The 26,196-nt window shown below is 42.5% G+C and overlaps 1 protein-coding gene across 1 annotated transcript in view; it reads left to right on the forward strand.

Annotated features, from left to right (window-relative positions):
• The window catches only part of EGFLAM (EGF like, fibronectin type III and laminin G domains), a 136,058-nt gene that overhangs the window by 30,425 nt on the left and 79,437 nt on the right, over positions 1 to 26,196 (forward strand). The window contains exons 3-7 of the mRNA XM_032764287.1: positions 3,170 to 3,253; positions 4,846 to 4,872; positions 8,342 to 8,459; positions 8,969 to 9,104; positions 23,811 to 23,977. Of these exons, the coding sequence (XP_032620178.1) occupies positions 3,170 to 3,253; positions 4,846 to 4,872; positions 8,342 to 8,459; positions 8,969 to 9,104; positions 23,811 to 23,977 (532 nt within the window). The remainder of the gene's footprint in view (positions 1 to 3,169; positions 3,254 to 4,845; positions 4,873 to 8,341; positions 8,460 to 8,968; positions 9,105 to 23,810; positions 23,978 to 26,196) is intronic.

Consider the following 26,196-nt stretch of genomic DNA (forward strand, 5'->3'; position numbering starts at 1 on the left):
GAGTCTGTATCAAAAGCTTTGCTAAAGTCAGGGAATAACACGTCCACTGCTTTCCCCTCATCCACAGACCCAGTTATCTCCTCATAGAAGGCAATTAGGTTAGTCAGGCATGACTTGCCCTTGGTGAATCCATGCTGACTTCTCCTGATCACTTTCCTCTCCTCTAAGTGCTCAGCAGAGGGGGTTGGACTAGATGACTTCTCAAGGTCCCTTCCAGCCCTATTATTCTAACAGCAGTTCTCCAACTTTTTTTTTTTTTCACAGACCACTTGAAAATTCCTGAGGGTCTCAGTGGACCACTTAATGATCTTTCCAAATGTTGTTTTTACTGTTAGCTAACTATTGTAAAGACCTTTGGATAAAAGCAGTATATAAAAAAAACCCTTAATAATTAACTTTTTTTTGTTCTACAAATAAAAGCACACAACTCATATTTTAATATTAGTAGCCTTTACTTTCTAATGCGATGGATGTGCCCTCTGTCCCCCGCTGTGGCAGCCCCTGAGCTGGGGCTGGGAAGGAGAGGGGTCTCTTCCCCACCACAGCAGCCACAGAACTGAGGCTAGAAAGGAGGGCCATTTCTCCCCGGCAGCTGCAGCCCTAGAACTGGGGAAAGTCACCTCTTTCTCTGGCCACTGTAGCCCTGCATGTCCTAAATACCCCCACCCCCTCTCCTCACTACACTGCCCCCTCCCACCTACCCCCTATTCCCACCAAGGCCACCACTTCAACTTACATGTCTATCTTCTCCAGGGTCCAGGCACCTAATTAGTGGAGCCACGCCTGTGCGGCTCCACTAATTAGCTGGGTGGTCCTTCATTCTCTCATGTGAGGACATCCAGGCATGCACCTTAGAGGGAACTGTCCGTGGACCACCTGAATGGAGCTTGCGGCCACTGGTGGTCCATGGACCATGGTTTGAGAACTTCTATTCTAGGATTCTGTGCTGCTGTAAGTTGTTGATAAAAGAGGTGTCAGTAGGTCTCAGAAGCAAAGCAGTGTAACTTTGCACCAGTCTGGCATTTGGCATTAGTTGTATGCAAAACAAATGAAACTTACACTGATTTTGTATTCTGTAGAAACCAAATTTAACCCTTAAACTGAAGTCAATGGGAGCTGTTTTTGCCAGGGGTGAACTTGGCCCTGAGAATGTCAGGGATAGTAGACAAGAGTTGGTCAAAAATGTTTTGTTCTTCCCCATGGAAAATGTTGATGGTAACCCCCCCCCCCAAATCTAAGTGCAAATTTTCATAGAAAAAAACAGTTTTCAAGGGACACGGACAATTTCATGAAAGATGTCCATTTTATGAAAAACTCAGTTTTCCATTGGGAAAAAATTTATAACAGAAAATGTTTGACCTTCTCTAGTTCTGATGTAAGTTGTGATGGTGAGGGGCTGTTTCATCTTATACCTCCATGCTACTTGCTTTTCCTGCTATCCCCAGGGCCGGCTCCAGGCCCCAGCATGCCAAGAGCGTGCTTGGGGCGGCATGCCGTGGGAGACACTCTGCCGGTCACCGGAAGGGTGGCAGGCGGCTCCGGTGGACCTCCCGCAGGTGCTGGTGGAGCAGTGGAGACGGTGGAGAGATGCCTGCGGGAGGTCCACCGGAGCCGCGGGACCGGCAAGCGGCAGAGCGCCTCCCGCGGCGTGCGGCTGTGCTTGGGGCAGCGAAACGGCTAGAGCCGGCCCTGGCTATGCCCTATCTTTTCCTCCCTTGGTTGTGTAAGTTACACTCGTCTTTCACATCTACTGACATTATTATTGAATTATTTGTATTGTAGTAGCTCCTAAAGGTCCATAATAATACAAATCGGAATAATAATAACAATAATAATAATAATTGTACTTAGTTTGGTACATCCATGGAAGTATAAACAGAGTAGAAGTAGGGAGGTAGTTTTACCTCTACATACAGCGTTGCAAGACCAATACTATAATACCAGCATCCAGTTCTTGTGTCCACATTATACAAAAGATGTTAAAAACTTGGAGAGGGTGCAGAAAAGGGCCATGTGGAGGGAAAATACCTTGTACTAAAAAGTTCTTTAGTCTAGCAGAGAAAGGCATAACAAGAATTAATTACTTGACATTGAAGTTAGGCAAATTCCAATTAGAAATAAGGCACAAATTGTTAACTGTGAAGGTGATTAAACTTTGGAACAAACTACTAAGAGAAAAGCTGTGTTTTCCATCTCTCGATGTCTCCAAATTGAGATTGGATGCCTTTCTGTGCTTTAATCCAACTAAACACAAGTTATTGGGCTCAATACAGGGTGAAATTCTCTAGCCTGTGTTATATAGGAAGTCAGACCCAGATGATCTAATGATCTCTTCAGGCCTTAAAATCCAAGAATGTATGAACAGACATAAGTCAGAGATGGTACAAGCTCTAAAGAACTTGTAAGCTAAATAAACAGGCCAGACAAATAGTGGAAGAAAGGGGTCATCCCCATTTTATAGATGGGCAATACAGGCACAGAGAGATTAAGTGGATATCCAGTGGGTAAAAGTTACACTTCTTTGCAGCTTCCACCAGTTGCGTTACCAATTTACACAGGAGCCAGATCCTCAATTGACTTCAATGGGTTTACACCAGTTGAGGATCTTGCCAATGATGTATAACTCACAGCGCAATTCGTGTCATTGCTGAATGCAGCCCAGAGACTTCCATGGGAATTCAACCTACTGTACTTGTTTCATGCTGCATTTTGCTGAATTTAGCGACTGCATTTTGCTGTACCAGGAAGGTCACTGAATGCCAACTAATATATGTACACCAAGGGTTTGTCTGTACTGGGATATGACATATGTTAAAACGCACATGTTAAAAACAAGCTTAAACGATCAGTTTAAACAAGGATTGTTGTGTCAGCTGAGTATGGCTAAGCCTAGGGTCCACTCTGATACAGTGTTAAATACGACAGTTTATTTCTACAACTATGTGCTAAGTTGTGTTTAACATTGTATCAGCTAACACGTTATAAATTATATCATTTCAATGTGTAGACAAGCCCTGGTAAGTCTGAAGAATATGTCAATGTATGCTAACTCTTCGTGTGTTTGTGGAGGGGCAAGGGATGTATACGCAGCCACTGTCAGTGAAGTGATAGTAATTTACTTATTATTTCTAAAGTATGTGTATCACTGCCTTAACTATATCTCTTCAAGGTATTTTACTCAGAGGTTGAAGCTGATAAACCAGTAAAACAGCTTTCGCATGATGTTCCCCTTAGCTTGGATATGCTCAGCATGGTGAGTATCTGGTTTTATACATTGTCAGAATGATCAGAGCCTCTGGAATTTTGAGAGACTTAAGTTTGGCATTTTCTAATAACTGGTGGGACTTCTGTAGTAGGACCAAGGAATTCTGACTTCTTTGGCTGTGTGAATGACAGCCCGGCTTCAATTCCAAACCCACAGGGACTATTGGGCAAAGAGGAAATCATAGCACATTGCTGTAATCTAATCAGAAGTCTGGGATATGATTTTTGTACCTCATTCTCCTGCTAGTTTTGAATTCACAACTGTTGGGACTTGCTGTGGGTTTTAATAGCAATTACCTCTTTAAATATTACTTTTGATATCAAGTTCACTTTTTCACTTGGGAAAAGTTCATTTGTGCATGCAAAAATGGAAGAGCAATCACATGCCTCTATTTGCTGTTCCATGTATTTAGGTGTCTAAACTCCCATCTGCGCAAAGCTGTGCCATCATGGTAAATGTCTGAGCAAAGAGAGTTGTTGAATTTTTGGCAAATTCCTGTGTGTACAAGTGAGACTCTGCCCACTGAAAAATTGAGATTAAAAGTTTAATTGCGAGCTTTAATAACTCCTATAAAAAAATGGCAAATGTGCAAGTTCTTGCCTCCCAAGGGATTTTTCTGGGGTTGGAAGTTTTTTATTCCTTCCAAAAAATCTCATCTTTTCCTCACCACCTCCCATTTTCTTTCCCTTTTCCCCTATTCTCTTCTTTTCCTTACCCTCTTCATCCCTTTTCTTTTCACCTTTATATGCTTCATTCTCCTTCTCCCCATTTCCTTTTCTTCTAATCAGTGTCCTTCCTTCTTTCAGACCATGACCTCTTTACTCTTCCTTTCACGTGGCTGAATTAGGAATGTTCCCTAGGACTGCACCAGCTAGAAAGTGGCACTGAGATAAATTCAAATATTTGTGGGCAGAGGGGGGATTTCTTTCTCTTTTTGAAGTGCATTGTGGTGAAGTTGATGAACATTAGCAAAGCTCTTCAAAAGGAAGGGATGAAGTGAAGAAGTGGGAAGAGTAGCTTCTCAGATTCCTATTGCCTTATACTCTTTCCTGGGCTACTCCTAATTCTCATGGCTTTTTCACAGCAATGGGATCATGGTAAAGGAAGGAGTCTCACTGTCACGATTAATTATTACTTTGTTATACACTATTTTTTGTCCCTTCTTTGTTCCTCACTTCTTTTTCCTAAAAGTACTTCAGTTGCCACCATAGGATATGACATCATAGGGTATATGTACACAGCAACTGGGAGGTTTAATTCCCAGCTCAGCAACCTTTACATGAGCTAGCGCTTGCAAGGCTCAGGCTAGCCACCTAAGTACCTACCCAAGGGGTCAGATGGGATTGCATGCGGGCAGCTAGCCCAAGCTATTATTTATGTAGTCATGGTTACTCTGCTATTTTTAGGCACTAGCTCAAGCTGACCTAACACGTGTATATCTGCTTGAGCTGGGAATTATGTGTCCCATCTGCTGAGTATATTGGTAATATCGTGCTTTGCTAACCCATCACTTATGATTTGCCATCAACTTTTAAGTATGTCATTTGTTAACAAGTCCCATTCTGCTTTTTTTCCCCCAGAGTCAACTTGATGGACAAGCGATTTTTGTAAGTACTGCACTTCCTGAAACTGTCACAGCTGTGATCCAAAATAAGACTGAACATTTAGAGCCTCCCTTTCCACTGATTCATATGCAGTTCACTAAAATGCTTCATAATCTACTAAACAATACTACTTAGCACTTAAATGGGGCTTTTCATAGTCAAAGTGCCACAAACATTAACTAAAGCTCAGAGCAGGTAAGTAAGAAAGCATTATTATCATTTCTGTTTTAGAGATGGATAATTTTCCACACTAATTATCAAAAACACTTAAGGGTGCCTTGCTGAGGTTAGAGGAGATTGACTGTAAAAGAATGAGAGCCAGGCAGTGAAGGCCACAGGAGAGCTGAGCAGTCAGCCAGAGACGGAGGGGCAAGCAGTGAGACTAAAGGGAGAGGATGGAAGGGGGATGTACCCTGTGGGTAGGAGGGAAGAACAGAGCAGTAAGGAAGTGTGAAAAGAGATGGGAAGAGTAGGTCTGAGCTGAGCTAAAAAGAGGATATGATACAGGAATAGGGGTGGCAGAGAGAGCACACAAAAAGAAGGCAGGATTGGGAGATTAAAGACAATGTGGTATAGAAAATAACCCCCCTTTATGACTTTTGCTGCTGGTGAATTATTTCCAGTCTTGTATTCAGTCCAATGGACCATTCTGCTTTCGTAAACAATAACCCTAAAGGGTTTAGTTTTAGAGATGGGCTAAAAAGGAGGTGTTCATGTATGGAAGGCTTTTGGTTTGAGACTGAATCAAGACCAGGGTATAGGCTTGGAGTCAACATTGACAGATTCTTGCAAGCTGTTTATGTGAGGTTTTGGCCAGAAATGGTGGAAATCATGTGAGATCAGTAGATTTCACAAGATTTCAACTATCTGTATTAATGGAAATTTTGCTAGATATTGGGAGAATCACTGTGGTTAGGAGACTTTTAGGATGCATCTAAACCAGAAAAGGGAAAATGGGCTCCTAGTTTTGGATCTGATTCAGTAACAAAACTGTAGGATTGGGTTTGAAGTGGAAGATTTTGAAGGGGTTTCAGATTTGAGGTTCCAGGATTGACCCATCTGTACATCTGATAACAATAATGACTTCAGTTGGGCCATTTCTTAGAGAATTAATGACTTGCTGGGATTCATCGGCTCCCAGCTGGTCATTAATCCCCAGGAAATGTTATTGAGCTCGGACATTCTTGCTGAAATGCTTTCTGTTATACTCATACCAAAGTCAACAGAAATCTGCAATAACACTGTGGTCAGGTTTGCATGATTTGTCTTTTAGCCAGTGGGCCTGATTCTCCTCTGAATTACAATGATATGATTCCATTGACTTCAATGGCGCTCCCTCCTGACCTACACTGCTGTAACTGAGAGCAGAATCAGTCCCAGTCTTTAAGTATAAACATTATCAAATTGGATAGTGTGTATTATATCTGGCCATGGTATTGATTTACAACATAGAACATATAAATAACAGCACCCAGGAAACATGGAAATATAGTTTAAAAGCACCTATTAAGGCTCTTATCGGATTGAGTTTAGTGGGGTTGTTCACATGCTACACATTAAGCACACAGGTAAGCCTGTGGACTTGGTCCTAAAAAAGAATAGGCAGGCTTTAGAGGTGGAAGGTTTCTAGGTCAAGTGCCTGAACTTGGGGAACAATGAACACCTATGAGATTGTGTACCCTGACAAGAGAAATACATTTTGTGATAGAGTCAAAGTTAGGCTTAGGTGATTTTGCAAAGCTCATGTTTGGCCAGATCTTCAACTGCTGTGAATTGGCAAAGCTCTATTGCCATCAACAGAGCTTCTCTCATTTATGTCAGTAAGGCCCATAATGTTTTAATAAAACAGAAGGCCAAATTTCGCCCCATTGTATGCTGTTTAAACTTTGGCATACCTTGCTATAGTACCTGTGACACAGCCAATGGACTGCAATAGAGATTTCAGCCCACTATACTTCTAGTATCACAACACAGCACATCTTTTAAGATCCATTAAGAGTACAAGAAGGTGGAACTAGTCCAGATCCATATAAATATCTTAACTTGCTTTAAAAGCACTTCATATAATTGCATTGACTTTCTAACATTAGACTAAAACCCGACTCACTACAACCTGTGTGTGGCAAGACCTCTGTCCAATCAATTGGACTGTGCATGAGCTTATGGTGTCTACTTTTCTGGAGCTCACTGCAGATTGGGACTGGAGGTAGCAATAACAGGCAGTAGAACTATTGGACTAGTACAGTATTTACCCACAGGAATAAAGAAGGAGAGTTTATTAGAAAGATTGGCATCAGGAGGCTGGCAGATAATAAAGTATTAGGATCTTTCACTAGCTTGCTGCACCTGGAAATACTATTTCAAGTTGCTCTTAGCTTTAGAAGAAAAGAGCTCTCTGAATTTTCCCATGCACTGTGAGTGATATTTTAAATATCTGGATGACTCTTTAGAAGTGCATATATGTGTGTGTGTACGTATATATGATGTTTCATATAATAAAACCATCCAGTTCAATTATTGCCTCATGTAAATACTTTTGTTAATCTTTGGAACTACAGCTGAGTTGTCATTTATGGTTTTCAGTGAAACAATTGGATGGACCCATATCAAAACCCATATCCAAGAGCTCCCCAGCTTCTAGGATTTTTGAGATCCAAACCCTGACCAAGATCTGAATTTTGCACATGGACCCATCTTTATTAATGTTTGGCTGAGCCAAAATATGAGATCTGAATAGTTCCAGCTGACTGGTAGTACATGTTCTGTAATGGACCAGACAGTAAGATAAATACTTGGTCATGCTGGGATCACCACGCATCACACATAACAGATTATCACATGCAGAGTTCAGCAATGCCTTACATATGGCAGCTGACAGTTTTGCCTTTGGGTTAACCTGTCCTGTGGTGATGGCACAGAAACAAGTAAGTCCTTGGTCTTCCATAAAGGGAGGCACTCGTTTCAGGTCACGGTTGATAGCATTAGCAGAGCAGTGTGGGAGGAAAATTTCAGGGGGCATCTACTTGCATTGTTTCCTGATCTGTGTACAAGGAGAGGTCATACATTTCTTCACCATCAGAATCAGCTACAGTCCCCTGGAAACAGATAATGAACTCCAGCATTTGGCTCACGAGGGGAATGTATGTGACTTAAATTTCAGCAGCCAAAGTGTGTGATTGTGAGCTCCATAAAAACTTTCTTCAGACGTCAGAATTATGCTGAGAAATGGGTCTAGGTCAGTTCTGTAGGTCCCTGTGGGGTAAAACTACAGCTTCTCAGGAAACACGTGACCTTGTTTGTGTGTTTTGTTTGTGTACTGAATTGGCATTGTTGCAATTTTCCTAGGGGCCTGCATGGAAAATATCATGTAAGAGGATTCTCCCATCTGAGCAGCACAGCACACAATGTCATTTTCAGTAACATGAAACAGATCTGTTACTTTTTTGTATCTTCTTTTTCGTGTCTCTGATAGGATGTTGTTATTGGCAATTTAAAGCCAGGCACTCCACACCGCGTTCGTGTAGGAGCTTATGGCTGGGCAGGAAAAGGACGACCCAGCATGCCCAGAGACATCACAACCTTATCCCAAGGTAAAATCTGTGTAAATACCTTTCCATTATGAAACCGCTGAGGCAGAGTTAATCCAAGACATTTCATTTTGCTGGCAGGTAAACAAAGAGTGAGAACTAAAATTTCTGTTTTGCTCAAAGTCACTCATGTCAGAGGGCAGGCTGTATTTGTAATGGCAAAATGGTCAGTAACATTATTAAAAGATTTAAAAGGATAAATGCCACCTCAGGTACCAAGTGTCTTGTGGACCCTTTATAAATGCCTGCAAGGGCATTTGAAGAAAGAAACCTTTTTCTTCTAGCATATTTCTTGCCACAGTGCAGCATGTGAATCCTAGCTAAATGTGACTTTTGTACAGTACTTAAGTTTAAATATTTTTAACACAATACTTTTACAAATGTGATTGTTTTGTGGTAAGAAACCAAGCTGATTCTCAGTGCTGGGAGGGGTATATGTGTGTGTTGAGTTTTGTGTCTATAAAATTTATCTGCTTTTCTAATGCTGATTACATGCCATTCTTTTGGCTTAGATAAATGCATGCCCCCTGAACCACCCTATCAGCCTCAGGTCATAGTAGTTTCTGATTCAGAGGTTGCGCTATTGTGGAAACCTGGAGTCAGTGAAGGAAGTTCCGCAATCCAGTACTACACCTTGGAGTTTCTCAGGTAAATTGGTCTATGGAATCTGAATTTCAGTATATGTGCACTACATGTATTTCAAAATTATATTATTAGTTTCAGTGCAGATGTTCCTCATTATTTATTTGTTCATTTTATATAGTGCACTTATCACTTTTTCTCTCTCTCTCTCTCTCTCTCTGTGAAATGTACCGTAAAAATTTAAAAGAAATAATCTCAATTGATATAAAGTCAGCAATGACTCCCACCCTTCGCCTTAAAAAAAAATACCCACCCTCTGGGGAAAGTCTGAGTAAACAGGGTTTGAAACATGCTCTGGAAGTCATCCAACTCATGCCCAAGGGGAGAAGAGAATTTCAGAGTCAAGGGCCTTCCCCTGAAAATGTCCTGCCCCTATCCCTCAGAGGTAGAAATGCCCTGCCCTCAGAGGTAGAAATGCTGGGACTGTCAGCTCAATCGTCTCAGCTGATTTCAGCTGTCATGTAAGAATATAAGAAGAGGTGGTATCTTGAGTTCACAGGTCTCAAATCACTATGTGCTCTTTACTTTATGGATCTCGTTTACTGTTACTGTCCTAGTTTTTAAGGAAAGTTATTAGAAAACCTTCAAGGAGATTCTATCATGAATTATCTAAAACGTGCTATAGTACATAATAGAGCAGGCATGGCCAAACCGCGGCTTGCAAGCCACATGCGGCTCTTTAAGGGGTCAACTGTGGCTCGCTGAGTTCGGGGCTTCACCCCGTGGAGGGCGGGGGTGTTGAGCTGGTGCTCGCTGCTCAAGCCCCATGGTGGGGCACCGAGGCTTGGGGCTTGACCCCACAGGAGGGCGAGCTGGTGCTTGTGGCTTCAGCTGTGTTGCGGGGAGCAAAGGCTCAGGGCTTCAGTCCCGCAGGGGTGAGCTGGTGCTCTTGGCTTCAACCCTTCAGGAGGAGGGGCACTGCTGTTTGGGGCTTCAGCCCTGCAAGTGGCACCTAAGCTCCAGCTTCAGAGGCATATGCTTATTATAACAGGAAATTGTTTCACTCTAGTGCTGTGCAGACCTCCTGTGCTGTGATCTCCTTGCATGCTACACACTACAGGCTGTGTTTACTGTTCATAAGTCGCAGTTGAATAGTTATAGATTTAAGTGTTAACCCTATGTTAATTTCGTGGATGACAATGACATTATCAAACGGTAAGAAATGCAAGTATGAAGAAGAAAACTGAAGTTTTCAGCCAGAATGGGAGGAAGATTTTGCATTCACTAGTAAAAGTGGCAGACCCCTATGCCTTATCTGCAATGCATCACTCTCTCACTACAAAGCGAGCAACTTGAAACGTCACTATGAAACGAATCACAATAACTTTTCCTCTAAATATCCTCCTGGATCAGAATTAAGGAAAAATAAACTAATCACATTAAATTTACACCTCAACAGCTAACAGAAACTACTTTCAGCAGTCAGTAAGGAAGCTGACACAATGACTGAACCTAGTTTTGTTATGGCATGGAATATCACTCGTGCGAAACATCTGTGATGGAGAATTTGTTAAGAAGAATATTGCAGAAGTGGTTGCAATTTTAGATCAAAGTAACACAAAACTTCAATGACTAATACAGCAAATTACAATTTCGCGCCATGCTACAGAGAGGCAGATCTCCCAGATCTGTGCTGATGCAAGCAAGATGCAAAATGGTCTAAAGAATTCTCTAGCATTCAGACTAGCTGTCGACAAATCCACAGATATTCAAGATAAACCACAACTAGTGATATTTGTTTGCTATGTTTCCACAGATGTAATTGTAAAAGAAGAAATGTTGGACTTATTAGCACTAAAAGAAACAAATTGTGGTGTTGACATAAGTAATGAACTTGATAAAGCATTGACAAATGCCGATGTACTACTGGATAAACTTGTCAGTGTTGCAATGGATGGAGCACCTGGAATGGTGGGGAGAAAAAGTAGGCCTTATCAGACTTTTGGAAAGTGATCCTAAATTTCCAGAGTTTCTCCCTGCATCGTCCGTCGTGAACATCTCACAGGCAGATATTTCAGGTATAAAATTGTTACAAAAACAGTCCTGGAAATTGTCAGTTTCATCCATTCAAATGAGAAGACTCATCAACAGTTCAAAAATGTCATTGAACAGCTGGATCTTGAAGACAACCTAACGAGGTCTCTTTCGACTGTATTGTGAGGTGGTTATCAACCAACAATAACTTAAATAGGTTTGTGGAACTGATGGAGCCTATCAATGCTTTCCCTTGAGGAAAAGGAAAAGTCCTGTCCACAGCTGAAAGATGAGCAATGGATGCAGGATCTGATGTTTTTCATTGATATTATGCAGCATCTGCAAACTCTCAACTTGGCACTCCAGGGGAAGGATAAGATTATTTCTTACCTTACTCAGACAGTCTTCAGCTTCCAGAACAAGTTAAAGCTTCTGCAAAGAGACATATTGTCAAGAGACTTCAACCACTTTCTCCATCTCAAGAGTAGAATAATCAAAATAGAAGATCACAGAGGCAAATTACAAGGCCTGCTTAATGACTTCCAGTCCGGATTTGAAGATTTGAATAAGCTGAGATCCTGCTTCCCTGTTTTTGTAAATCCATTCATGGTTGATGTGATCAGGGACGGCTGTCCGATTCCCAAAACTGTGGTTACAGAAACAACTACTGTAGAAACTATTGGAACTGCAGGTAGACAAGGCTCTAAAGATTACGCATAAATCACAGTCTATAATTGAGTTACAGAAGCAAGTGCCAGGAATGAAGTATATTCAACTCAAAAAGACTGTTGTGCTACTCATTTCAATTTTTGGCACAACATTTTCCTGTGAATCACTGTATTCTGTGATGAAGTTTGTAAAATTGAAACATTGTGCAGTCCTTACAAATCAACATATGACCGAGCTCCTCCATACCATCTTGACAACATATCAACCAGATTTCCAAAGACTTATGACCAGGATAGAGACTCGCAAGGCCTCTAGCTCTAGCAGTAATTAGCTGTGATACAGTAAGTAGGATGCTAATATTTTAAAAAATGCATGCGTAAAGGTTGTTCGTGTCTTGCGGCTCTTGAACTTCTGAAGATTATCATATGAGGCTCAGAGGGTCAGTAAGTTTGGCCACCCCTGTAATAGAGCTAAATTTTGTAAAACTGGTCCCTGAGCTGCAGGTATAAGAAGTATATGAGTGGTACCTACAAACATATATGAGGCTACTTGTTTGTGTTTGCACATATTGTAAGAGCACTACATACTGGTATGTCTCTTCCTTTGGTTTGGTCCATTAAGTAAACATATGTTGGTTAGTTTCACTGAAAGTTATTAGGCAACAAGACAGATTTCCCTCTAGACGGCTGTGTGCTGTGAGGTCAATACATCTTTTTTTCATGCTTCAGCTCATCAGGGAAACCACATCTAAAGATCTTTTTTAAGAGCTTGGTGTTGTAAATTAAAAAAAACTGCAAAAAACCCAAAACACTGATTGTCCTACAGCACAGTTACAGTCCAGAAAACACAGATATGATGACAAAGATTTCCAGATGCCGAAGGTCCGCTTCTGAATTTCTGTGACACTTTGTGTTCAAATCAGAGTGCCTGATGTTTAGTGGGTTTGAAGTGACACAATGATTACTGCGTTTGGAGCTAGTACACGAGAGTGAAGGATGTCTAACAGGCATTATGTAAGACTAGTTGTGGTTTAAAATTATCAGGAGATTGTTCCACTGCCTATTTTCCCAATATAATAGTGATCTGAATCTTTCCCTCTCCCTCCCCTTCTTTGAACTCAGCATGAAATGTTAAAAAGGGATTTGGTTGAGTACTGACTCATTGTGCTTCTCTCACCCTCACTCTTTGTCTTAGAAGAGTAGGCTGCAAGTTTATGTGCATCTGTGACAGGGTTGGGGGGACCCCATCCAGTGTGGGGTGAGTGCACCGTTTTCCCTAGGGTGTAGGGGCGGGGTCTACGTAACCTGCGTTTATGCCTCCATAGCCAGAGTCAATATACTTACTCCTGCTAACGGGGCAATGAGGCCTAATTCATTGACTTTAAGTATTCTCTCCTGTTAGCAGGGCAGTGAGGCCAAATGGCCAGAGTCAACAGAAAAATCAATAGATTTGCCCCACTCAGCCAGGCAGCAAGGCCTAAATCAATGGCTTTACCCCTGTTAGCAGGTCAGTAAGGCCCAATGGCCAAAGTCAATAGATTCGCTCCTGTCAGCAGGACAGTAAGGCCCACTGGCCACAGTCAATAGATGCACCCCCGTTAGCAGGGCAGTAAGGCCTAGTGGCCAAAGTCAATATGTTTGCTCCATCCTTACAGTAGTAATGCCTAGTGGCCAAGTGGCCTCTGTCAGGGAAGGGGGTCACTGCATACAAAAAGGCGGGGGTGGCCTGAGTAGGGGGGCCCAGGCCCTCCCTCTCCATAGGGCCATAGCTCAGGGCCTAGCCCAGGGCTCTGGTAGTGGCCAGAGGATGTTCCACTGAATCAGCAGAGGGTCTGATCGAAACACGCTGACTCAAAGTTCCAGTTCACTAACCGGGCCACCGTCTAATTCCCCTAGGCTGCTTCCTACCGCGGTTCCCACTGCTGCAGTCTGGGAGTCTCCGTTGTCTCCAGGTTCCTTGTCTGCACTGTCCCCAACAACTGGGACTGGAGCCCACAATGTGTGTCCTTCCTCTCCAGTGGTTCTTCCCCGCCCTCCCGCAACTGAGCTGCTCCCTTTTATACTGGTGCATTTGGAGCATGCCCAGTAGAGCTGAGGGGGTGTTGCTTCCTTAACCCACAATGTAAGGTTAACTCTTCCCGATCCAGTCTGGAGCAAATGCATCCTGTCACAGCATCTCTTTGTAATACCCATAGCCCATTAGCGAAAGTATAAACTGGGCATCCCAATTCCCACTTGACACGTTGAAAATGCATCCTTGAATAAATTTACTTAGCTGCAGAGTACATGCTTGCATTCTCTTCTGTAAGTCAAGAGATGTGAGTAATTGAAATTCAGTATGTAGTTGTTTCCAGACTTTGGGAAAGAATTTGCTAACAGTACATTGTTTTGATAATATTGTTTAGTCGGAGGTTTTAAAATAAAACTCACAATGTATTTGGTCATTTAGAGGATTATACCCTCTTACATTTGGATGCTTCAGAATGTTTGTTTGGAGAAAGTTCAGTGAACCTTAAGCCTTAAATAGTGATTAGAGATAGACTTTTCACTGCACTTGCATTTTCTTTTGCTGCATACAGTTTTAAAGCTAAATTACACTGGTATCAATCAGGAGTAATATCAGTGAAGTCGAGTGGGGTCATACCAGTGTAAAAACAAAACAAAAAAAAGTCTATTCTGAATCAACCTTCCTTGTCTTAAATAAATACTCTTCCAATCTGATACACTGTTTTTGCAGAATCAGTAGCTGTACTTCTCTATGCATGTCTCTGATTTTCTTGGATTATGACTCTCTTGTGCAGATAAAACAAGCCTTCAGAAACGATGAAATTGTTTGAATCATTTCACTTCCCCAGGGCTAACTTTCTTACTCATATCCTAGAAAAGCAACATGGGGAGAGTCTGCCACAGACAGGAAACCATACTGTCTTCATTCCATCCAGGTGGGAATTTTGGGATTAAAATCTCATGGAAATTCAACAAATTAATTGTTTGAGCATATCTGAGTCTGATTTAGAGCTAACTTGTAAAATACCTATCTACTTACCGTTAACAGTACAGTCCTTAAGGAATATGTAATTGAACAGTTGGTAGGCCTAAACAAGCGAGTGTCTTCTTTCTTGGATGCCTGCAGGAATAAATTATTTTAAATTTTCAAGTTGAGGAATATTTTGAGAAGTAGCATATCTGTGTGAGGTAGAATATTGGGCTTCAAATATGCCGGTTTATTTTAAAGGGCTTGCCTATAGCTAACACATACACTTTTCAGCTCCAGCTGAATTTTCTGGATTACGGCACTTTCCCTGAAATACTCAAAGGCTCTAGTCCATTGGGTGCATAACTGAACTTCTAACTTTAGAGGAACTAGTTAATCAGAGTATGCATTTTGGCTAACATCTTTAGTACTGTAAAAAAGCTATTTCAGCTGCATACATCCCTTAATAAGTGAGCAGCTAATGAGTCGGCTGCTTTCATTCAGTCCTTTTGGAACTACTGATACAGAGGACACTTGTTAATATGAATCTCCAGATATAGGGAAAATCTGGCCCCCTTTCCTGTGGCTGGTGGCAATGGAGGAGCCATCAACAGTGAACCACGGTGATTCTGCCATTCAAAGTAGGAACAGTTGTTGAGGGAGGGCCTATGCAGTAGGCATACACCTGTTGCTTGGTCAGAAGCTAAGCTGTACTGTATGTCAGCTGACAGCAGAGGGTAAGGGTCTGGCTGGGGTGTCAGTAGCTGGGCCTTCCCCTGTTTTACCTCAGACACCTGCAGTAGGGAGTAGGAAGGCTGCATGGTGCAGGAAACTAGAGGCTACAGCAAGAGCTGCGAAAAGACTCTGGTCTGGTGGATAGCTCCCTTCCCACTTCCCCCTGTGCATTTCCATAGCACCTGAGCAGGTGCTGAGAAGAAGATTGGGACCAAAATGAACCCCTTTTGGTGTTCCATTCCCTTCAAATGGAACTCCTGATTTCTGTGAGTAATTCCATTGCAGTAATGAATTACAGTAACTCCTCACTTAAAGTTCTCCCAGTTAATGTTGTTTAGTTGTTGCATTGCTGATCGATTAGAGAACATGCTTGTTTAAAGCTGTGCACTGCTCCCTTATAACGTTGTTTGGCAGCCGCCTGCTTGTCCACTGCTTGCAGGAAGAGCAGCCCGTTGGAGCTAGCTGGTGGAGGCTTGGAACCAGGGTGGACCGGCAGCCCCTCTATTAGCTCCCTGCTCCCCTAAGTTCCCTGTGCGGCAGTCACCCAACAGGCTATCAATTGCCTGGCAGTTCAGCTGTCCCTCCCCCCACTGCCATGTGCTGTCCTGCCCTCTGCCTCAGAGCTGCTCCCAGAGGCTTCTGCTTGCTGTGCAAGGGGTTGGGAAAGAGAGGGGATAATGTCAGGGTGCCCCCCTTCCCCACTCCTGCCCCCTGCTCCTTTACCCCATTTCCATGGAGGGGAGGGGACACTACAGGGCTCAGATGGACGGAGGCAGCTGCTGTCTCAACATTAATTCTTATGGGGAAATTGGATTCGCTTAACATCGTTTCGCTTAAAGTCGCATTTCTCAGGAACAGAACTACAACGTTAAGCAAGGAGTTATTGTATCACTTAGCAGCCCAGATTATTTCAGTGGACATAGCATGGTAAACTGTATCCCTCAACAGCTGTCTATTCTTCACTGTTACCATGGGTGCAAAGAGGACATAATTTACAGCAAAGAAAAAAAATTTCATATGATAAGAGCTTATTCTAAATTCACCACAGAAAGCATCTCTCACATTTAAAACTAAACTCAAGAAAAAATCGCCCATACTCCATACAGGTGTAAATCCTTTCCCTGGTGCACAGTCCAAGCAATGGGGATTCACAGTGAGACTTTCTATGGGAAAATCCTCTCTCCTGGCTCCACTGCAGCCTAACAGTCACACTTCTGGCCGTGGCATCCCCACATTGTGGGGTCAAATGGCTGGTGAATCTGCATAGTCCAGACAACAGAGAGCCTTCTGTGGTCACAGAGAATAGAATAGAATTTCAATTGAGGAGTCCTTGGGACAAGGAGTATGTTTGCATTGTTTGTACAGTATTTCATAAAGTATGGCATGCCACAAAAGAATATTGGATGAGGAGGCATGGACAGATTTCTCAGTTCCTCTCCAGAGTCTCCACTTTCATCTTTTTTTTTTAAAGATTAATTCTAGCTGTTATGTACAGTGGAGTACAACTGGTCAGGAATTTCCCACTGAAAATATTTGATTTGTTTTTAATGGGAAATACAGTTTCCACACAATTGAATTTTACACAGTAATATTTTGATTTTTGACAAAAAGATTTCTGTTGGGAAAATCAAAACAAAATATTTTATTTTGGGTCAGTTCAACCCAAATCAAAATATTTCAATTAAAGTGAACCAAAATATTTTGTGATGCAGTGCCTCATGGATGTTGTAGTTCAGGTGTTTCATGCCCCCATCCTCTCCTATGGTCCAGGCTCCTTGGCTGGATTACATCTCTCATGATTCCCTGTGGTTTCCTTTTACTGAGTTATTTGCTACAACATGGGAATCACATGACTGGGGTGCATCATGGGAGACGTCTGGCCAGGGAGTCCAGTCCATAGAGTACAAGAGGTATCTGATATACCCAGGACCGGCACCAGGGTTTCTCGCGCCCTAGGCGCACGGCCATTTTGCCGCCCCCCGCGCTGATCCGGTGGCTCTGGTGGAGCTGCCGCAGGCATGCCTGCGGGAGGTCCACCAGAGCCGCAGGAGCAGCCGACCGTCCGCAGGCATGACTACGGCATCTCCACCGGAGCTGCGGACCAACGGACCCTCCGCAGGCATGCCTGCGGCAGGTCAACCGGAGCCGTCTGCCACCCCCCCCCCCGGCAAAATGCCACCCCCTCGATAATCCCGGCGCCCTAGGCGATTGCCTAGGCTGCCTAAATGGTAGCGTTGGCCCTGGATATACCACTCCTGTGAGGCACCTTCACACCAGAGGTGAATGCAGTCTAATATTGAATGAACTCAAAGCTAAATGTTGCAGTTTGCTTCAACAAACCGAAACTAAATGTTTATGTCAAATAGAAAACAAAATGTTTTGGTACTTACAAATTGAAAATTTCCAATATTTCAACTTTTCATCCTGATACCGGATGAAAACGAATGTTGAATATTATAATTTCCTGTGGGAGAGGAATTCTGGTTTGTTTTCTTTAGCTCTGTTGTAATGAAGACATTCACACCATAACCTAAGTGTAAGCAATGCTGGGATGACTGCTTGAGTTTGCAGAGAGTCTGAAACAATATCTCTGACGTGTGAACTACCCCATTCATTTCAGTGGGTGCTAACTCAAGTGCCCAGTGATGATACTTCTAATGTCAATATTGTTAACTATGTCACTGCTCAGATCATGCAGGAAAAGAGAGGAAGTATCATATTATGAAGAGCTACATATTTGAAAAGCGTGTGTGTGCGTGTGTGTTTGTGTGTGGTGTGGTGGGGGAGGCGCTGCTAGGGAAAGATAGTGGTGTGGAAGATATATAAAGTAAGTAGGGTAGGCCTATAACAACATATGATTTGAAGGCATGATTGGTTTCATTTTCCTGAAGGGAACTCAACTGTCAAAAGTTTGGGAAATGCTGTCATAGTACAGTGGGGTCCTGATTGCAGTTCTGAGGCACAATTGCAATAGAATGAAGAAACAGGATGTAAATAACAATAATAATGCCCCAATAATGAGTTACCTTATATGTAGAGTATTTTTTCATGGCAAATATGAATTCCCTATAATTTTCATATATTTACTGTGTATTGGAGCACTACAACTAATATTTTGCAGGTCTGAGCTTCTTACTTGGGCTAAGTAAAAACATGGCTTAAAAGAGCTGAGAGCTATAAAATTTGGATTATTAGCAGATGTTTTATTCTACTAACATATTCCCAGCTCATTTTAAAAAAAGGTATGAATTTGTAGTTCTTTACAGTTCAAAGGTTTCTTTTTTAAAATTCAATCAAACATTAGATTATGTTATAAAGTAGCAACCCAAATGTTCTAGACACACACGGGACAAAATTCAGCTCTTAGTGAAATCTGCCCAATCCCACTGATGTGGACCATCTGGTTTATTATATTTTAAAACATCTTTGTTTGACTTTGTTCTTAATGTTGGCCATTTCTGCACTCAGTTACACCGTGCTTCTCCATACACTGCTTTGGAGATGCACTGCTGTAACTTAAGAGCAGAAAATGGCCCTGGAAGTCTTCTGGTTTCCTCATACACAGTTATATTGTATTGAGCTGTCTGATAAGGGTCAGATTTATGCACAGTATTGTAGCACAAAGGGCTATTCCTAGTGTTTCAAGGGAAAGGAAACATAGCTGCATGAAGTGATTGTAGAACTGATTACTCTCTCAGTGAGCCGTAATGATGTAAAAGTTGACATAAACTGAACTTTTATGTAAGACGTTTCTAACCCTCAAAGAACAAAAAAACATTAAAGTTGGCTCACTCAGTGAGCCAAGTTTATCATAAATGTTTCTCTAGCCATCTGTTTGCCATTTTATCATGTTGTACTGATTTGTTAATACAGAGGACAGGCTGGAAAGTAAAGGTCAAATGTTAAATCTCTGTTTTTAACTGCATATGCTTAGTGGTTTGAAGACTCTTCCTCTGTTATTGCTTCTCTAGAAGAAAGGCCTGCAAAAGACAATTAGGAAAAGTCAACAGTAGCCTAGGATCTTTGGAGACTGAACATATCTCTGCAATCCACTCTCAGCAAGCTATGTCTTCACATGGTTTCTCCTTTTAGATGTGTGTATTCCCATTCTGGTGCATATGGTAGCTGTATCCATTATATTATATCCACAAGGCTATTTTTAATTGGCAGGAATTATTTGTATTATTATTAGATCAAATGAGACTTGTACTGTAAAACTGAGATTGCTATTGAGAAGAAAAAGAAAAAGCATCTGCACCCTTTAATTTGAAAGATGTTGGGTGTTTTCATTTTGGGCATTTGGCCCAGGCATGGAAAGTAGAGTGGTGAACTGGTTACAGTTTGCAAGGCTGCCCCCTGCTGCTTGCTTCCGGAAGCCAAAAGAAATTTCCTCTGTCTAACATGATAAATTTGCTATTGAGATGGATTTAAAGCAATATTTTTAGCTGAGTCATCACATCTTGTGCATTTCTGTGAAGGTGTTGTGTTTTTTTTAACTGATTTCTCCTTGTGGCACCCACTGAGACAATCAAATATTTACATTTCTAGCTCTTAGGTTATGCCCTAAGCGGGATGCAGGTAATAGTTGCAAACTCTTGTTTTATTAATGCACCCACTCTACTAGCACAAAAGAAATGAAAACCTGGATGATTCTATAAATCTTGTATTGACTAATAAAACATACGTTAACGTTCTGTTCCCTGCAGCTGTAAATAAACAAGAAATGCAAAATGCCTATTTTGTGCTATAATTTTCATTAGAAGACTGCTGGAGATATTTGTAGCTAGTCCTCTGTAAACAATAGTAGATTCAGGGAGTACTTGGATGCTATTTCCTGCAATAAATATCAGAAGGACATCTTAGTAAAGTATACCAGGATAATTTTATCTTAGAGGTCATTTCTTTCCCTTTATTTATTTTCAGCTACTTTAATCTGAGTTTCTTTGAGCTAGCTTTATGTTTAAATTTTGGGGGTTTACATTTGTTTACTTCCTTCCATTATGTTTTCTCTTTGGTGGTGCAAGTTAACTCTTCTGAAGAGTGGGGACTGTGTCAAAATATCAGAATAGCTCCCCTAACGTCAGTTACAAAACAGGCAGATGCAATGCATGCTTCCCTTCAAAAAAAATTCATTACATATAAACGTTAATACATCTAAGTTCTCTGGAACTTTTGTTTGGGCCATATTCTCATGTGAATGATCCCACTGACTTCAGCTGGTCTTCTCATGCGAATAAGGCAAGCAGGATTTGGTTTTCTGCTTTCAGTATGATTAGGCTAAGATTTAGTCATGGGTATTTTTGGTAAAAGTCATGGACAGGTCACAGGCAATAAATAAAAATTCATGGCCTGTGACCAGTGTTCCCTGTAACTTTTCCCATGCGTGTGCAGAATGAATTTAGTTATGTGCACCAATATGGAGGTGATGTTGACACATCTCCTCCATATTGGTGCACATAAAAAAAAGCCAATGTGCTGGAGGTGGGGCCGAGGGGTTTAGAATATGAGAGGGGGCTCAGGATTGTTGTGTCTGTGTGGGAGGATTCTGGGGTGGGGCCGGGATTAGGGGCTCAGGGCTGAGGCAGAGGGTTAGTGTGCGGGGGGATGAGGGCTCCGACTGGGGGTGCAGGCTCTGGTGTGGGGCTGGGGATGAGGGGTTTGGAGTGCAGGTTGCCCAGGGGCTACAGTGGGGAAAGAGGACTCCCCCAAGCTCTCTCACCCTGCAGCAGCACCTGGGCTGGGCAGGGGAGAGGCGCCTCTCCCCTGGACACAGCAAGTCCAGGGCAGGTCCATGCTGGGCCCAGTGGGGAGAGGTGCCTCTCCCCGCCACAGCAAATCCATGCCGGGGCTGGGGGACAGGTGCCTCTCTTCCGGCCACGGCAAGTCCGGGACAGGTCCATGCTGGGGAAGATGCATCTCTCCTTACTGCAGACCTGAGGCCCTGTGCACAGGGCTTTATAGGCAGCTGTGCAGTAGCACAGATTAGAGGGAACTTAGCTTGTGACCTGTCCATGGCTTTTACCAAAAATTCCCCTGACTAAATCTCTACTTTTGGAGCCTCGCTGCTCCAGGGACCCCTGCTGGGAGATGCCCTGCTCCACTGCTGTGGGTTGACTGCCCCTGGCTGCTGCTCCCAGGGTCTGCTCTCCAGACAGCCTCCAGGCACCCCTGGGGCTGCTGCTCCAGCTGCCCAGGGACCGCTGCTGCACAGGTGATCCCCAGGGCATCCCCAGGACTGCTACTCCAACGTTTTCCATAGCTAGCCACACCAGCTACTCTTCTGGTGGTCCCCGGGGCCAGCTGATAAGCAGCCAGGGGAGCTGGCCCTGGGGCAGCCACCAGGACCGCTGGGCAGGCACTCCTGGGGCTGCTTAAACAGCAGCTGGTGCGGCTGGCCCTGAGGTAGCCCCTAGGACCGCTGATTGCATGCCCGAGACCAGCCACACTGGCTGCTGCTCATGTGGTCCCCGGAACCAGCTGTCCAGTGCCTCCTGAGCAGCAGCCAGAGTGGCTGGCCCTGGGGACTACTACAGCAGTTGGCCCCAGGTTGCTCCAGCCTTGGCAGGTGCAGCTGACCATGGGGTGCCTGAGCATCTGGCCTCGGTGTCAGCTAATCATGCAGCTTCTGAAATCAACTGCACCAACCACTGCAGAAGTCACTGAGGTTCAGAAAGTCACGGAATCCATGACTTCTGTGACCTATGTGAAAGAATTGCAGCCTTAAGTAGGATTCAAGATTTAACTAGGCATCTCCCAGGAGCAATGATGGGAATTGTATTACTTGTTACTGAATCCACATACCTAGAGCAGATTCTTCTCTCCCACCATTGTTACTCCAGATTTACACTGATATATCTGAGAGAAGAATAATACCCCCAGTTTTCCAATGAGAGATTTGTTAATGGACACTTAATCATACAGCAAAGCAATCATTTTCAATTTAGATTCTGATCTTGGTTACACCCGTGTTAGTAACTCCATTGACATCAATTTGCAAAATTTTACTAAAAAAGATCAGAATCTTGCCTGATGGGCCAAAGTGCCACTCTGTAGTTTCAAATGTAGCATTTGAAGGTCCTATTAAGATATCCACATTTGAAACTGTGCTGACAAAATCCATACAAAAGGCTAGGAAAAGAAGGGGGAAAATATATAGCGCACTTAAATTGAGAAACAGGCCTCTACACGATCTCATAATAATTATGAAAAGTTAGAAAAAAAAATTCCACATACACTTACGTTTCTGATTCTACCATCTTTACTTATGCTGAGTAGCATTACTTCACATGAGTAGCCTTCTTGTCTTTAATAGAGCAACTTTCATGAGTAAATGCTCTTTTCCACTGTGGTGTATAGACTTGCTTCTACGTACTTTCTAGCCCCAGAAACAGCTTGAAGACTTTCTGGTAAAGCATTGTGTGCAATTTTATTTAAAATGGTTATTTACAGTAAAGGGATCTGGGGGTCCTAGTGGATCACAAGCTAAGTAGGAGTCAACAGTATAACACTGTTGCAAAAAGCAAACATAATTCTGAGATGTATTAGCAGGAGTGTTGCAAAAAGACATGAGAAGTAATTCTTCCGCTCTACTCCACGCTGATTAGGCCTCAGCTGGAGTATTGTGTCCAGTTTTGGTTGCCACATTTCAGGAAAGATGTGGACAAACTGGAGAAAGTCCAGAGAAGAGTAACAAAAATGATTAAAGGTCTAGAAAACATGACCTCTGAGGGAAGATTGGAAAAAACGGTTTGTTTAGTCTGGAGAAGAGAAGACTGAGAGGGGACATGGTAAGTACATAAAAGGCTGTTACAAGGAAGAGGGAGAAAAAATGTTCTCTTAACCTCTGACAATAGGACAAGAAGCAATTAGCTTAAATTGCAGCTTAAATTGAACATTAAGGAAAACTTCCTGTCAGGGTAGTTAAGCACTGGAAACAGTTGCCTAAGGAGGTTGTGGAATCTCCATCTTTGGAGATTTCGAAGAGCAGATTAGAAAAACACCTGGCAGGGGTGGTCGATTCTAGATAATACTTAGTTCCTTCATGAGTGCAGGGGACTGGAGTAGATGACCTCTCAAGGTTCTTTCTAGTCCTATGATTCTTTTCCACCATCTTTACAGATGCTGCAGCTTCAACCCAACAGTAACATAGAGCTCTCGGCTCCCGAGGCAAGGAGGAGAGAGGTCTTGAATGGCTTTGACTCTCTACAGGCCCTGGCGCTGCCCGGCCCACTTCCTCTGTCCTTTGTACTTCCTTCCTGTGCCTTTTTTGCATCTTTTTATTTTGTATACTTCTGGACAGTTTAAAGGCAATTAACGTATACAGCTAACTTTACTTATTTATGATCTTGTTTTTAATCGTAGGCCAGACGTTGACAGCAACTGGACAGTAATAAAAGAGCAGATCCAGATGGAATCCATGGTTCTAAAAGGACTTATTCCAAACACCAAGTACCAGTTTGCAATCAGAGCAGCAAATTCCTATGGATCCAGCTTACCCAGCACTCCCAGCAACATTATCCGAACATTCAGTGAGTAGCACACCTTTTCTTAGTTAAGGTTATCCTAAAAGTGCAGTTTTTAAAGGATCAGAGTTGTAAGGAGCTCTCATTGAACACCAAAGCACACAGGCACCCCGACCTGACACCACGTGTGCTTCCTTCTGAGGTTTGCAGAATTCTGTGAAAGTTGAGCCACTAGTAAGATTCTGTGAGGCTCCAGGCAAAAGCAGTCTCATGCTGTTTTCCAGGCTCCAGAGGTCATTACCAGATATTTTTGGATCACTACTTACTGACTTTTGTGTCAGCTTCATACAGAATTGATAAGTGAATGTCACAGGGAGAAGTAAGACAGACAAGTCTATTGCTCACCTTTTTTTCAGTTCTTTAAAATTGAATTGTATATATTGCATGCATAATTCAAACAACTCAAAAAGATCAAAGCAAATCTATACTGCCATGTGAGAAGGACTGAGGCACTTGCACTTTTAAGTACAGATACAGGACTATTAGTATGAACAAGTGAATATACATTTTGGATTGGAAACTGCATGGAGAAGTTGTATTTTAGGCAGAACTGCATTCAAACACTATTTAAATAACCACCCACTACCCGGTCTTCCTATAATGTTGTTTATGGGTTTTTTGAGGGGAGATTTTAATAACCCCATACTCCCAGCTGCCTTTAAGCACCTACAGTCCTCACAGTCATAAGAGAGAGCTGGGAACTTCCAAGAAGAATCAAGTTTAAAATACCTTTAAACAGCTTGTTATTAGAACTATAGAGGGACAGATGCTACTATCTTGTTACCAGTGGTGTTTGCCCCATGAGGTATTTAATTGAAATATCAGGTGATTGTCTTCTCTCCTGGAGGGGCTTGGGAGAAAAGAAGAGGGTATTTTGCTGGGAAGACTGAAGAGCAGCCAACTTCCAGCCCTGCTGATTTGGGGCCAGATTGTGACAAGCTGGGGTGCAGAGGAAGTGGGGGGAGGTGCAAGGAGCCTTCTCTCCCTGCCCCATCCTTGAATGCTTTGTGCAAGGTCCAGGAACAACTGCAGTCCCTACACTTTAGAGCATCTTATGCCCCTGAGAGAACAGACTGTCCCAAAGAGGAGCAGGTAGGAAGTGTAGCCTTGTCCTCCGCTGCGCTGTCCCATGGAGCAAGCCAGGCGCAGCACAAAGGAAGGTGCACCCTGCACACACCCCATACGTGTAACTGGAAGTTCAGGGAAGGATTATGCCTCCCTAAGGAGAAATCTCTTGCTGGGCTGACAGTGAGGTAATACGGCTCTGCAGCTCCTGTCTGCAGCTGATAGTCCCAGTCTAGCCCTGGGAGTGGTGGATGTACACTGCGTGCTACATTTACAATTAAAAAATTCTATTGTCACAGAGTCGAGAAAGGAAATAAGATGCCAAAGCTTGTTTGGAATTTGGACCATAGAAGCTATTTCGTACATGTACTCTTGGCTGGATTTTTGAAAGTTTATATGAATAAGCCTGTTTGGCTTGTTGGAAAACAAAGTTTTCACCACATTTAGGTCATATATTTTAGTGTATTTATAAGTAGGTTTGGCAGAATTTAATTTTATATTTTTTAAATAATTTTGATGGATAATATCAATGTTTATTTTTAAGCATTTTTGTCAGTGTTTACTGATTTAAATTTTTACCATTGTGGAAATTATGGAGGGGGTCCAAAAGAGGGGTTCAGGCAATTATTTAATGAAAGTAGATATTGATTCAAAAAGTTAAAGCTTTTCCTGAGCGCACATTAAAATACAAATTGTCAACATCCCATGTCTAAATATATACAGTAAATATCCTTCGGTCAAGTGCTACTAAGTTCTCAAATAGCATTTTTTCTACTTTGCTTCTCTGTAATTTGGATGATCATCAGTGGAAATATTTTTCATGTGTTTGTGTGTGTGGTGAAACAGATGTTTACCAACATTTGCCAATCCCTCTAAGCCTCTTTATAATGTATAAGGGACAAATGCCTGACAAGAATGTCCTCAAAGTGTATTTGGTGTCAGCACATACAATTGTTGCATTAATAAACTTTTAAAATCAGCCCTTAAAGATTGAAATCTTTTCTCGCATATGCACGGGAATGAAAATTGTCTGTAATTAAATGATTACAAAAGGCCAACTGATATTAGGGGGATATAGTTGTGGTTTTAGGTCAGGCTTGTATTTGGTGAGGCACAATAGCAGCAAACAGTTGTATGCAGTGTAAATGTAGACTTCAGCT

The sequence above is a fragment of the Chelonoidis abingdonii genome, chromosome 6, assembly GCF_003597395.2.
Source record: "Chelonoidis abingdonii isolate Lonesome George chromosome 6, CheloAbing_2.0, whole genome shotgun sequence".
Taxonomy (NCBI): domain Eukaryota; kingdom Metazoa; phylum Chordata; order Testudines; family Testudinidae; genus Chelonoidis; species Chelonoidis abingdonii.